Source organism: Aethina tumida, chromosome 7 (assembly GCF_024364675.1).
Source record: "Aethina tumida isolate Nest 87 chromosome 7, icAetTumi1.1, whole genome shotgun sequence".
Taxonomy (NCBI): Eukaryota; Metazoa; Arthropoda; class Insecta; order Coleoptera; family Nitidulidae; genus Aethina; species Aethina tumida.
Window position 1 is genome coordinate 13624370 of NC_065441.1, and position 14316 is coordinate 13638685.

A 14316-nucleotide genomic window follows, 5' to 3' on the forward strand; every position below is an offset into this window, starting at 1 on the left:
TTTATCAATACGAATGTAATGCTTTTTCCTTCAAATTTGACATTTTTGATATACTTTATATTCGCAATTTATATTGTTATATTGCCCCATCTTCTTATTTTCCTTTAATACATTCTTCTAAAGTTTATTTTTATTATAACCGTTTGTAGCTTTGATCACATATGGATGATAATTAGTTGCTTCATCAATCGTTTTTCTATTATGAGTTTTTTATTGTTCTCACTAATAATTGAATCTTTCGACATCACATTTTCCTCTTATTATCTTCTTTCATTTTGAAGTTACAAACGAAACGATTATCAATAAACTTTTATACCTCAAATTGCTCCATTTTCTCGACTTCCTTTAATTAACGTTTTAAGGTTTAGTTTTTTAGAGTGGTCTGCTAATCTGATTACATATGGATGGAACTTTATTGTTTTATCTTATCATTCATCTTTCAAAGTTTTGTTGTTGCCATATTATTAATTTCTTTTTTCATAAATTTTCCTCTTCTTACCTTAACTTGATAATCAAGAATTTACACTTATAAGTATAGAATATACTCGACAGATACATTTTTTATAACGCATTATTTAATTACATTAAAATTAGTAAAAATGTTTATAAAATAATGGTGAATGGTGAAAAATTGAAAGAGGTTTGTTACCTCATCAATTCGTTTCCCTTTATGTGTTATAAGTATTTGTCGCCAAATGTTTTAGGTTTGTGTCTTTTCACACAGTTTTACCATTATTTTTATCTTTTTCAGCTGATGCAATGCACGAGAACACCTCCGACGGTAACTCCGAGCACAATTCGTCCGGAGACGAGGACTCACAACTGAGACTGAGACTGAAGCGAAAGCTGCAAAGGAACAGGACTTCCTTCACGAACGAGCAAATCGATAGCCTGGAAAAAGGTACGAACATTCCACAATAAAAAAAAACCCAGCGAAACCGCTACAATAAATTTTTTTCGTTGCAGAATTCGAAAGGACCCACTATCCGGACGTCTTCGCCCGCGAGAGACTGGCCGAAAAAATAGGATTACCTGAGGCACGTATCCAGGTAACAATTTTTTTACAAATCCGTAGAAAAATTACTCCTAACACTTCAGTAGATCCGTTTAAATTCCCGATAGTTTAAATGGCACTTGATCCATCCATAAAGCTCGTAATCGCGATGCGTCTAGTATCTTTTGATTTCCGCCGTCATTAGCTCGTGTAGCTCGCCCTTATTTGTTTTATCTCCCTCTCGAAAAGCCCCGAAAGGCAAACAATAATATTGCATTTATTAATGCGCCTCCAATTCGACGTTTAAAAAGGAACGGGGCGCAATATTTATCGTCGCATGTAAATATAATGTAATACGGCGACGTTTAAAAGAGAAGAGATTGCGAAATATTGGGGGTGGTTTTTGGCCAAATAGAGAGTGAGTGGATGCGATGCGAAGTCGAAATTGAACCCACACGTTGTTGACGCATGTTTTCAAGCTTCGTTGGTCGCTGGTATTGATCACAAAGTGCTAAACCTGAATTGGATGTTTTACGATTCCATTTTTTTTTCTCTCCTACTCTCCACCATTCTATTTCGATTTCATTTGCCAGCCGCTCGCTCGTCTTACATAATCCTGGAAAATCTATTTCTGTGTACGATCGCTTCAGGTTAATTGGATTTAATGTTAGATGTTGATAGTGGAGGGAGATTTTCGATTCTGTCGGGTTAAACTACAGAGTTGACATATTGTTAGTGAAAATCTTATTATGGCAACTTAAACTTTTTATTAAAATTAATTTTATATCATGTATAAAGAGTTTGTCATGTTTTAATATTAATTAAAAATGAATCTAATTAAAATCAAAAGCATTTGGCACCAAATAAATTGAGGAAAAAATGTAAAATCATAAAGAATATTGCTGGAAATAATTACTCTTAAAAATTTAAATTTTAAAACAACTTTTTGATGAAGCTTCTCTTTTGTATTTTTTACAATATACTTAATTTTATTAATGAAAAAATGTTACTGAAATAATTTAATAAAATATTCAGTTAATTCTCTTTAATTTTACATCTTATATAATTGAATAAATATTTAATTTTTCATATTATTTATTAATAATAAAATATTAATTTTTATAATATAATATATGGTAAATTTAAACATTAAAAAAGGAAAATTTAGTTAATATTCAATGATTATTTTTTTATTATCACAGAGAGAGAATTATATTTTTATGAATATTTTTTAATGTAATAAGAGAATTCATAATTCACATTTAAATATATCATTTTTTATGCACATGTTTTAAAATTTTTCAAGTAAACTCTTTGAAATTTCTTCACTATAGTTATTAAATTGTATAATGAAGCGTTCAAAACATATTACTAAAATATGATTATTAACTAATTCAGATTGTTAGAACGAATTTTGAGACACAGCAACAATTTCGTTACGCCAAACATTGATTTTATGTACAATTTCGACGGACATAAAGCACAAACACGCGTTGTGCCATTGCATTTTCGAATGGACGTCGTGCTTGCCTCTTTTTATTTTTGCGTTTGTTTACCCCCAATGTAGCGGAGCGCGTTTGACACACAAAAAGGTAATTAACTAACTCGTTGGAAAAAGTATCAATTGCGTACGGAATGAGAGACACAACGTACCGTGGGCGGTGGAAAAACAGCGGGGCCACATCGGACCGTGAAAAACGGGCTCACACGCAATATTGGCCGTGTCATCACCCCGGTTACATAAATAAAAGAAAACGCCGGACCCGTACGCCGGTCCGACGGAGGAAGGAAGTAAAATTGTCATTTTTCATTTGTGCACGACAAATAAATGTCCCTCCATTTTAGCAGATATTACGTATAAGCCCCTTGGGGGGTTAGTATTTGACCGTGTGTAATGAGGGGGGCGTTGTCCTAATGAAATTTTCCTTCTCCGGCATTCTGTCTTGTCTTGCAAGATGCTCTTGTCTTAATTAGGATATCCGGTTATACTGGTCACTCGTCTCACTTATTTTGTTTTAAGGATTAACCATAACTGCAGATGATCAAAGACGTTTAGCCTTCGTTTGTCTTAAGTTAGTATAAAGTTGGCCTCAGTTATGTCTTCAAATAAATGTGTGTACTAAAGTGAGGTAATTTTAAAAATTAAGATACTAAACACTACGCAATATCAATATATTTTTTTCTCTCTCAAATTTTTATAAAATACTGGAATTATCTTTATACATCTTTTATTATCTTATATAAATATTTACGATTTTTTAAGGCCAGTTTAAATCCAAACATATTAAATCAATCAATTATAGCTTAAAATAAATTTCTTCTTCCTTAAATCAACGCCAAAATATACAAAAATATACAAAACATATTTAATATGTAATATTTCCGTAAACTACTAATTATTATAGAAATCATACTTATTAATTATACATATTTGTACATAAATTAAACATTTTAATGTAAATAAATATAAATAACATTCAGTTAATGTCAGTTTTATTATTAAAGAATTTTTGATTTTTTTGTTTCAATATTTTTTAACTAAGATATTTAAAAAATATTATAATTTCACTTAAGTCTCGTTAAAATTTTATAAACAAAATTTCACTTATTAACAACATTGATGAGAAACATCTAAAATAATGATTTTTCATATATGATATAAAATACTATTTGCTAACAATTTTTGGAAAATTATTACATTCCAATGTAGAAATTTAAATGTCATTTGAGTATAAAAATATTTTAACATTCACTCAATGTAAATTTTATAATTAAAGGATATTTTTAAATTCCTGAAAAAACAGTACTATTTAATTTTTTATGCTGTTTTAATATAATAATTTAATAACAAAATATCCTAAAAATAATATAATACCACTCAAACTTTTTTTGAATATTTTTGTTGTATAAATATTTTACAATAAATAATTAATCAAAACCCATACGATTAAAAATATTAAAATTTAGATAAAAATTAAATAAATTAATATTTGTACCAGAAATATACAAATTATTATATCGTGTTGGTTTAAAAATGTTGACATAAATAGTTAATTTAATAACTGATTGTAAGAAATGTATAATTTTATTATATTAGGATGTATATTTAGTATTTCCTAAACAATATTTTATTTACAATATTCATAAGACGCTTATTCAAAACTAAATGAATTATTTTTTAAATAAAAATATGATTGCTGAATTTTAAATTATATAAAATAATTTTGGAAGATTATTATTATTATTTATAGAGCAGAAATTTTGATTTTTTACAAAAATTATAAACTACTTTAATTAACAAACAAATTAAACTCATTAATTATAAAAATTTGTACAACATTTAAAACTCATTTATATCTAAAAATATTTTAACATTTAGTGTATGTAAGATTTGTAACCTAAAGATATTTTTTCTCATACTTAAAAAATGTGTAAACCCATTCATTAATATTATGTTTTTCATATTTATACGAGTTTTAAGACGACAATTTTCTATACGAGAGAGACATTTCAAAGGGGCGGCGGTAATTGGTCTTAAAAATTCAAATAAGACATGTTCCCACACTTGGCTAAGATCGAAAACAAACAACGTCAAGTACTGCAACTCCGCAAAACAAAACGAATGAATAAACGTTCTTTAAACGTGCCCTTAAAAGGAGCTCGTATGTTTTTACTTCTTTCAAATTTATAATGAATGTACCTTTTTTTTAATAAGTATAAAATGCCACGTGTAATTTAGATCCTCATAAGGAAAAAGTGTGGTTTTTGTGTTTGTGAAGCGCAGCACGAAGTCGCCTCATTTAAATAAACTTCGATTCATCAGCATTAAGAAAGTTAAAACCATTTTTAATACTCTCTACCCGTCGTTGCACAGACCGCTGGAGTTTCGGGATGTAAGCGAATCCCGTATATGAAAACGTCCTTTAGAAACGCTGTAATTTGGATAAGTAACATGGGATGAATGGGAAAAGCGGGAGACTGAAAATGTACAGCACTTTATCTAAATTAGAAGCCGAGTTTTCATTTAGTGAAAAGCTGTAAAACACGCTTTTATGTGTATATAAACACCACCAGTTTGGATACATGAAACGATTATGTACTTTTGCGAAGTATCTTTTGATTTCTGCCATAGAAAATGTCATTACGGCCGTGTGCATGAAAACGGGCCCCTATTTGTTCGGAGCGGGGCCCCGGGGCCGCCGCCGGGGGGGGCCGTTGAATGCGAACACGAACAATGAATTCGTGTTTTTGCGTTGCGTTCAGCTATTTTCATTAAAAGGACAACTAACGTAAACATCTCGATTATACGCTGTAACTTCCACTGTAATTTATATTATGTTACAATTTGCACTAAGGAATCACTTTGTAACAACTACAACTAGACTGGCTGGGAGAAATCTTTTGAAATATAGGCACTGCACAAATTTAATATTATTAAAATCAAAGACACCTACAATCCGGTTTATTAAAATTTAATAATTTTCGTTATTATTTACTAATTTTTATCTTATTTTTAATTAATTTATCATATGTGTTAATCTTAAAAGGTTAATTCTTAATAGAAATGTAAATACACTGCACCGCAAAATTATGAAATAATTTTTAAAATTAGCAAAAATGAAATAAGTATTTTGCTTTTCTTCCATTATTTTTTTAAAATAAATACAGTTTTAAGGAAAATCTGTGAATATTTATTGAAAAAGAAAAAAATACAATTCTATTAGAGAAACAAAATTTTAGCATTTTTCAAATTAAGTTCTTTTCACCAATAAATGAAGCAATGTGTCCCCAAACCATTAACGTTCCCTCTCCAAAAGTAAGAGCTTCAACTGTATTACATTAAGCGTTCTCCTGGTCGTCTATATACCCTTCTACAACTTCATACATACTTCTAATTTGATAAATTATTGTAGTGTCTTAAAAATCTTAGTTTCTTCTAAGTACAATTTCACTTACTAACAACATTCATGAGTCCTTCACTCGAAACTAAAAGACTTCTTTATCGTTTCAGGTGTGGTTCAGCAATAGAAGAGCGAAGTGGCGACGAGAAGAAAAACTGCGCAACCAAAGACGTGTGGTGGATCAAGTGGCGGGCGCCGTAAGTCCACCGGCACCATCCGGCAGACTTCCGATTAATTCGGGCTTTAATTCCATGTACTCCTCGATCCCGCAACCGATTGCAACAATGGCCGACACCTACAGGTAAGCGAAATCAATCCGACCGCCATAAATAAATTATACCGCTGAATTGGAGAAGAATTTGACGAGGGCTGAATGGCGAAATTGATTGAAACACATGTAATTAATTTACGAACTGTCAGCCGATTGATTTCCACGTATTAGAGCCACGGACAACTGATGATCGACTGTTTTCCTGATTTGCATCTGAATATGCTCACAATGTTAAGATAATTAATCGCGTTATACTGGCGCATCAATGTCTAAATGGTAATTCGGGTTTGTGCACAACAAAAACGTCCGCGTTTGTGAGCCGACGATCCATTTGAATATTTCAGATAAACGCCCCAATGTTGTTGTCCTTGTCAATCAACATTTTCTTCCGTTAGATCTTATTTAATGAAACCAAAAAACGTTTCGTATCAAGACCTCATTCGTTTTTCCACCGATACGTTAGCAAGCCCGGCTCCATCTCGTGACGTGCCCGAACAAAAAGCCACCTCATTATTATTTAAATGCGTGTCCGTGGAGACGTCGACGGGAGAGCGAAAGGCGGCCGGTCCAGTGACAGGAACACGGGGTGTGCAACAGAAGAAAAAGGCGAGGGGTTTTCGGTAGGCATTCCGATGCGGACGGCTCGTACAAAAGGTGTCCGTCGGAATCCCGCAGACGTGACGTGCTCCGAGCGGTCACGTCATGTCAGCAGTGCCCGCCGGGGATTAACCGCGAGGATGCACAGTGCAGGAATGTGATGGGGAAGAATAGACGGGACGGTTTTTACAACTGTGTTTACATTACGCTTAACCCCTATGATAAATACGACTCTTGGCAGGCTTCATTTTCAAATGCTTATTGTTATTCTGCAGGATGAACCTGCTGGAGATAAACTCTTTCAGTATAATGGCCTCTAAAGGGATGGCTTCATCAAGACTTTTAATACATACATGATTATAAGTGTATCAAGTTCAATTTACACATGGATAAGCGTTTGCTTACGAATTTCGACACTGCTTCTGAAAAAAAAAAGAAAATTACTGTAACCCTTTGAAGGGAATTAACACCGCATTATCATTTATTTTTTAGTGGAGGCAATCAATAAAAGAGACGATTATTGCTAGTTAATAGCGAGAATAGTTACAATTCTAGAGTAAGAAAGTAAACAATCCATAAAAATGATGACTGGAGACAATTTAGTAAAATTAATGATACTTGTAGAAAAAGTTTCATCTTTAAATAGATGCTATATTCTCCTACATTATATTTATTCCATAAATCTTGATATTGACGACGTCATCAACAAGAAACATTTTTCTTAGAACAAACGCTTATCTGGCCACGGTGCGACGAAGGGATTATATCCCCACTGAGTCCTGCCACTTGGCTTTATTCGTTAGAATCAGCGGGAGGGCGTTTCGAAAAATGATTGACGAAGAGAAGCTACCGGAGATTCAGAAATTCCACATGTGCTTAGTTCACGTGTCAACCTGTCACTGGAATAACAATCCCCGGCATTAGAGTCGGCCGCGTCTCACCCTCGGACAAAACCCGATATCACTCCACCACACATCACAATTCGCATTTAATTAACTCGCCCATTTGAACGATGGTCTTATTGTTATTTAACGTAATTTGTTGTTTTGTTGCAGCTCGATGCAGGGCGGCTTGAGCAGCAGTTGCCTGCAGCAGAGGGACACCACGGGGTACCCGTACATGTTCCACGATCCGTTGCACACGTTGAGCTCTTCGTACAACTCGCGGGCGGCCGCGGCCGCCTGCAATCCGGCGGTGGCCCACTCCCAACCCACCACCCATCCATCGTACGCACCCTCGGGGACTCCCACCTCCGTGCCAGTATCGACGGGTACCGGTAAGTGTTTTTTTTTTTACTGTTCGCAATTATTTTCGGAGATTGGAAATGTGTTTTTGTAACGCCGTAATATCGGGGGATGATTCGGAATGCCATTAGAGCATCGTTCTCGCATGGCGAGCCGTTCACAATTGCCTGAACACGCTGCCAGCATTGTCGGATGGATCAGCGCAAAAATTGGAAAAGCCAAATGAACGTAACACAATTCCTGAAAGAAATTGAAAAATGACGTAGTCTACAAGAATACCCTGATAACATTACGCCACAGTCCGTGGAGGAACCATGGGCGCACCTCCACGAAACTGTGGACGTGCAAAACTTTTATTATTGTGCATCTTTGGCGGCTTGAATGTTGCTGTTTTCGTTATATAAATTATCCGCAATAGGACTGTGGGAGAAATGTGCGCTCGGGAACAAATGTTCCGTCACAAACTTATTGGGAAAGTTTCTGGAGTGGCAAAAACTCGAAGGCACGCTCATGTAGTGGCAGTAAATCCATGCTGTAAGAGGGTTTCATCGTTTCTCTCGTCGTTCTCGTGCACACTAGGTTGAGTCCATCGAACAAGTAAGATTTCAATTTTTACTAACATTAGTTTGGGCATATCTAATTCAAATTTAGCTCACTAATTTAATAATTAATATGAACTCCTTCCGGTTTTCATCTTATATTATTAATGAATATTAGCTCAAAAGCACTCATACAGACGTTTTCTAAACCATCACGTTGAGGTCCAAAATTACATTGGTTGAATAAAAATTAAAAATCCATCGAGTTTATCACCCTACAGAATGATCGTTCTAAATTAAAGACAAGCATCTTATATATGCCCAACAACGGTTGATGGAGGTGGGATTCGCAGGTTCGCAACACCGTGCAGCCGCCGGTGGAAGAAGCAAGTCTGGCATTTTGTCGGTTCGCTGCCGTAAATTTCATTGTCCCTGATCAGTTTAAAGTGTCGGTGGGAATGGTGCGGAGTCGGGGCTGGCAGCCTGGAGTAGGTGGAGGCGGCGAAGCGAGCGGGGTAACGGGCGACAGAGGGTGGTTTTCCAATTCTCGGCTCGACGGACGCTCAATAATGTGCGAACTAAAGCGAGGGAGGGGACCCGTTGTTCTGGTTGCAAGCTTCGTTTGGTAGCTCCTCTCTTGGGAGCCCACTTAACCTCAACCTCTGTGTACCTTTATGTATGATTACGTGTTCGGCGTAATGGCACGCTCGTCCGCCGCTCCGCTCACTTTGGACCTCTTTGTTTTTGCTCAAGCGACAGTGCACTCGATTGCTCGCCGGCTCACTTTTTTTTTCTCTTGGCCTTTCAAAGGTCGGATTGGCGTTAATGTCTTCGATCGATTCTGGCTTAAAGAGGTGACGACAGCCAGAAGGCAAAATGTTTAACTGAAATATGATTTATTGCGTAATTTATAGGCGCATTCAATCTTCTAAAATAAGTAATTAAGTAATCAATGCATTAAATTTAAAATTGTTTTGCTTTCAGTCAATTATCAAATTCACATTAAAACCTAATTTTAAAGAGCTGACGACATCTAGAAGACGAAATGTTCCTCAGTTTATTTTCTATAGATCCAAACCAGCTTATTCTATAATAGTAATATATGGACCAATCTTACAATTATTGTTCTATGGGCATTCCAAGTAATCTCTTGGGTCGATCTAATATTAAAGAGGCGACTCATACATTATGTTTAATGATTTTAAAGATTATATTGTTTTAGAAGAAATTAACAATCAAAAGCATCCTAAAAGAATGAATGAATAAAATTTTAAATGTTTTTTCTTCTTGTTACAGGCGTAATTTCGGCGGGTGTATCGGTTCCGGTGCAGATCCCGAGCCAGAACGCCGACCTGTCCTCAAACCTGGCGACGAACTACTGGCCGCGCATTCAGTGATCTCAACTTTTCGGGTTTCCACCGCCCGGCCTGCTCGTGCACCAGGATAACCCGACCCTGCAGCCGGCGCTGACGCCGCCCGTAGCGGCCGCGGCAGCCGCCTCCGACCCGGAGACCACCTCTTAAACGGGACAAACGATGCGAACCCGGACCAGCAGGGTACATAAATGTGAATAGTGTACATAGTTGCGGTGTATCATACAGGATTCTATAAAGTTTAAGGATTCTCTCAACAACAAAACGACGAATTTCTACAAGCTATTGTTGTGCTGTACGATTAGTGATTGGTGATCGAAACGTTGTTCAGTGACTGGGGATGCGATCGATTTTTCGATTAGACTCACCGGTTGAATTTGCAATATTTATTACTTATAACAGGGTTGAATGTTGTATTTCTGAGCAAAGCAATAAACTTCTACGACTATTGAAATTGTTACGTTCTATTAGAGGTAATTGTATAGGAACAATGGTTTTTACGTAGGAATGTGTCAAACTGTAATTAAGCATTCTTCCGGTTTTTCAATTCTACACGACTAATGTTTTAATGTACGTAAAAATCACTGTTTATTCAACTTTCAGCCACTTCTATTTAACTACCCTGTTTTAAATTACAGTATTCCACAGTAATAATAATTAAGTAATTGTAAAAATAAATGTACGGACTGTGTTATAAATTTAATAAAATGAAAGTTAGGCACATTTTTAGTTCCTAAAATGCAAAGCTTTTAATTTTTTTATATAGTGTATAGTGATACTTAAAGTATTATTACTAAGTGTTGTGTAAATTTATTGTTGCTGTGATTAATTTTAATAATTACTACATTGAATTTTATGTAGGGTAGCATATATCGCTGTGTAGACGTGTATAAATATTTGTGGAGTAATAAATTAACTATCCAAATACATTAGTTTTATTTAAGTTATTCTATTAAACTTCCAATAATTTAATAAAAGGTAAGTTTTACTTTTCTATAATTAAAACTATGACGTAAACATTGTCATCATTGTTAATACATTTTAAGGAGGCAATAAAACAACAATTTAAAAAAATACATTATATAATTAAACATATTCGGGCACATAACTTCTTAATAGAGGAGTAGTCTCTGTCGGGACTGAATTAAATAAATTCGTTTGACGACCGCCGCAGTTCAAAAAACAAGTATTATTAGGAAAGGGAGCTCTCCCCTTTTGAGTTTTTTTCTGTATGTAGTTCCCTATCCAAGCTAGTAAAGCCCAAACTACTGTTTGCAACATATCTGAAACATTAACATTTAATTTCATTGTCAAAATTACAATACAAAAATTACCTTTCCATTGATAAGGATGATCAATCACAGCCATATTAAAATTCTTAACGGTACCTCTTCTGATCGTATTGATCATGATGTACTGAAAGTAACCACCCAAGTAATAATTGGAAGCCACTATAACGGCGTAGGAACCTAATAGGACGCATCCTAATCGATGTCCTATAGAGAACATTCCGGATAATATTATCATGGTAACGATCGAAATTCCCACAAAAGTTAACCAGAAATTCTCATCGTTGCGAAATATTGGTATGTCACCTGCAATATAATTAATATAACAAATTCCATAAAAAAAACTACGATGTAGATAATTACAACTTACCCAAGCCATAGAAGACAGTGGATGAAACGAGGTATCCGGCGAGGAAGTAAGTCAAAAGCGCTGACAACAAAGGCACGCCAAATTTCACCCACATAAATTGCCACGCCACCGAGTACCCAATTCCCAGTACCAGGGATGTTGTTGACCTCGCTTAAAATAACTTTTTTTACGATATCTGAATAAACAACGCTCTATACAAATTTGTACACAATCAGATCGAAATTGATCAGGATGGTAACAAAGATCAGTTGTTAAATGGTGTTAATTGATTCGACTGTTAGAGAATTAATACTTCATAAAATGATAACGGCTGTTTAGTAAACCAAAGTATTCATTATTGAATTTAGATTATTGTTATTTTTTTAAAGCAAGATATCTTTTATGATATTTTTATATTAAGTAATTTTTGTCATTAAATATTTTCAAATTTATTTGAAATAATAAAGTAAAAACTTTTCTTAAATTATAGTAATTATAAAATTAATATTTTTTATCTACCATTCTGTAGTATATTTTTGTATTTATCGAACTGTTATTAAATATTTGATTAAAAATTACTAATACAAAAAGTACCATTAACAATAAAAAATTAATAATCTTAATTAATTTCATCCCACTAATGCTTTTATCTGCTTAGGCAACTATTTACCTACCTACACATTTTAATTATAATTATCAGAGGCAAAACGGAAACGTGCAGGAAATAATCTCATTTGAGATGAACAAAATAATATTAATAATTTATGTCTTTTAAAATAATGTTTGAAAAAATAGTATTTTTGGCACAGTAAACAATTGTTAAAACTTTAGTAATTAAAATGACTTAAAATTTAATACCTACCTTCAAATGAATATTTACTTGTCAGTGACATAATTTGAAATGTAAGAAGAACCCCAAAAGTGTATGCAACTAGAGCTAATGTAGTTTTAAAAAAGTAATGTCCAAAGAAACAAACAAAAAGTCCAAAAATCAACAACGTAGCACAAGCAAACTTCCAATGTGTAGTTACTAAAAAACTATATAACAGCAATTATTAAACAAAATAAAAAAGACTTACTTGGTCCATAACAGTCATCCCAATCCCAGGCATTACAAGCATAAGAAATTGCTGGTATGTATGCCGAGCTGGCATTATTATACCTTATTACGACTGCAAACACCTGACCAGTGCCCCTGTAAGCACTGTACAAAGTCTTGTACTTGTAATAACCCTCATAACTGGGTACCTTGTACCCGTGTTTTGTTATATCTTCTACTGTAAGCATTTTTTGCAAATACTCAAAATATTTCTCTGTAGAATTGTCCATTTCTGGTAGAAATAAGTGGTACTTCTCTATTTGGATAGAGTTGTTATCACAGTCAATACCATAGCCAGATGGAGCTTGAAAATTAACTTCTATCATGTCATCAGTTTGGGAAATCATTTGGTATGGGGCGACTTTATTGTTGAAGGTTAGGTTGCACCCTCCAGGGACAGGATCTGTATCTTTATGAATGGTTATAACTATCAATATTTTATTGGGTTGAGTAAAAAATTTCGACAGGTAAAACGTGGTGGAACTACTGTCATTGGCGTAGATCAACCCTATGTTGGTGCCTGTGATTGTCGAATGTAAATTGTTGTCTCTACTTGAGGACAGAGTGACATTATTCAAATGTGAATGTACTTGCACTATTATAAATCCGACAGAGTCCGCAATGTTTTCAATGTAAATTTGCGCCCTATCGTTCGTAAAATTGTAAAATTGTTTTAAAATATTAGTTGATTTTATTGGTCTATCAGACAGGTCGAAGGTTATGTCTTGGGCACCACCTTAAAACAAACGACATAAAATCCACAGTAAATCCACAATAGTTAAATAACTTACAGAGGGTAAAACATACTAAAACTAAACATAAAACTACTTTAAACCCCATAATTATTTATATTATTTCAATCAGCTGAGATTTGACGAACCAAACAAAACAAATGTGCGGAACTGCCTCGAGGGCCGAAAGGGGGCGACAGTGCGGCATCATGGCCGAACTCGATCAATGAATTCGTAGTAAGGTAGTGTGTAAAACGGTGCAAGGTGCAAATGGTCTGTTATAAATGAGTGGTGGCGATTCGTCCAGCCTGGTTTCCACCGCCCGGCCTGCTCGTGCACCAGGATAACCCGACCCTGCAGCCGGCGCTGACGCCGCCCGTAGCGGCCGCGGCAGCCGCCTCCGACCCGGAGACCACCTCTTAAACGGGACAAACGATGCGAACCCGGACCAGCAGGGTACATAAATGTGAATAGTGTACATAGTTGCGGTGTATCATACAGGATTCTATAAAGTTTAAGGATTCTCTCAACAACAAAACGACGAATTTCTACAAGCTATTGTTGTGCTGTACGATTAGTGATTGGTGATCGAAACGTTGTTCAGTGACTGGGGATGCGATCGATTTTTCGATTAGACTCACCGGTTGAATTTGCAATATTTATTACTTATAACAGGGTTGAATGTTGTATTTCTGAGCAAAGCAATAAACTTCTACGACTATTGAAATTGTTACGTTCTATTAGAGGTAATTGTATAGGAACAATGGTTTTTACGTAGGAATGTGTCAAACTGTAATTAAGCATTCTTCCGGTTTTTCAATTCTACACGACTAACGTTTTAATGTACGTAAAAATCACTGTTTATTCAACTTTCAGCCACTTCTATTTAACTACCCTGTTTTAAATTACAGTATTCCACAGTAATAATA

At 34.8% G+C, this 14316-nt stretch overlaps 2 protein-coding genes across 3 annotated transcripts in view; one reads left to right on the top strand and one right to left on the bottom strand.

The window, feature by feature from the left end:
- LOC109594965 (paired box protein Pax-6) overlaps positions 1 to 10844 on the top strand; it is a 31268-nt gene extending 20424 nt beyond the window's left edge. For both annotated transcript variants that reach the window (XM_049970174.1, XM_049970175.1), the window contains 5 exons: positions 752 to 901; positions 967 to 1049; positions 6006 to 6196; positions 7819 to 8039; positions 9843 to 10844. In XM_049970174.1, the coding sequence (XP_049826131.1) occupies positions 752 to 901; positions 967 to 1049; positions 6006 to 6196; positions 7819 to 8039; positions 9843 to 9943 (746 nt within the window). In that variant the 3' untranslated portion in view covers positions 9944 to 10844. The remainder of the gene's footprint in view (positions 1 to 751; positions 902 to 966; positions 1050 to 6005; positions 6197 to 7818; positions 8040 to 9842) is intronic.
- LOC126266318 (transmembrane 7 superfamily member 3-like) lies at positions 10837 to 13541 on the bottom strand. Its single transcript, XM_049970173.1, has 6 exons — positions 13448 to 13541; positions 12637 to 13392; positions 12420 to 12587; positions 11579 to 11728; positions 11254 to 11514; positions 10837 to 11202 (listed from the first exon to the last, which is right to left on the bottom strand). Exons 1-6 carry the CDS (start codon positions 13494 to 13496, stop codon positions 11006 to 11008), a joined length of 1581 nt encoding a protein of 526 aa, XP_049826130.1. The 5' UTR covers positions 13497 to 13541; the 3' UTR covers positions 10837 to 11005.
- Between the last annotated feature and the right edge of the window lie 775 nt (positions 13542 to 14316).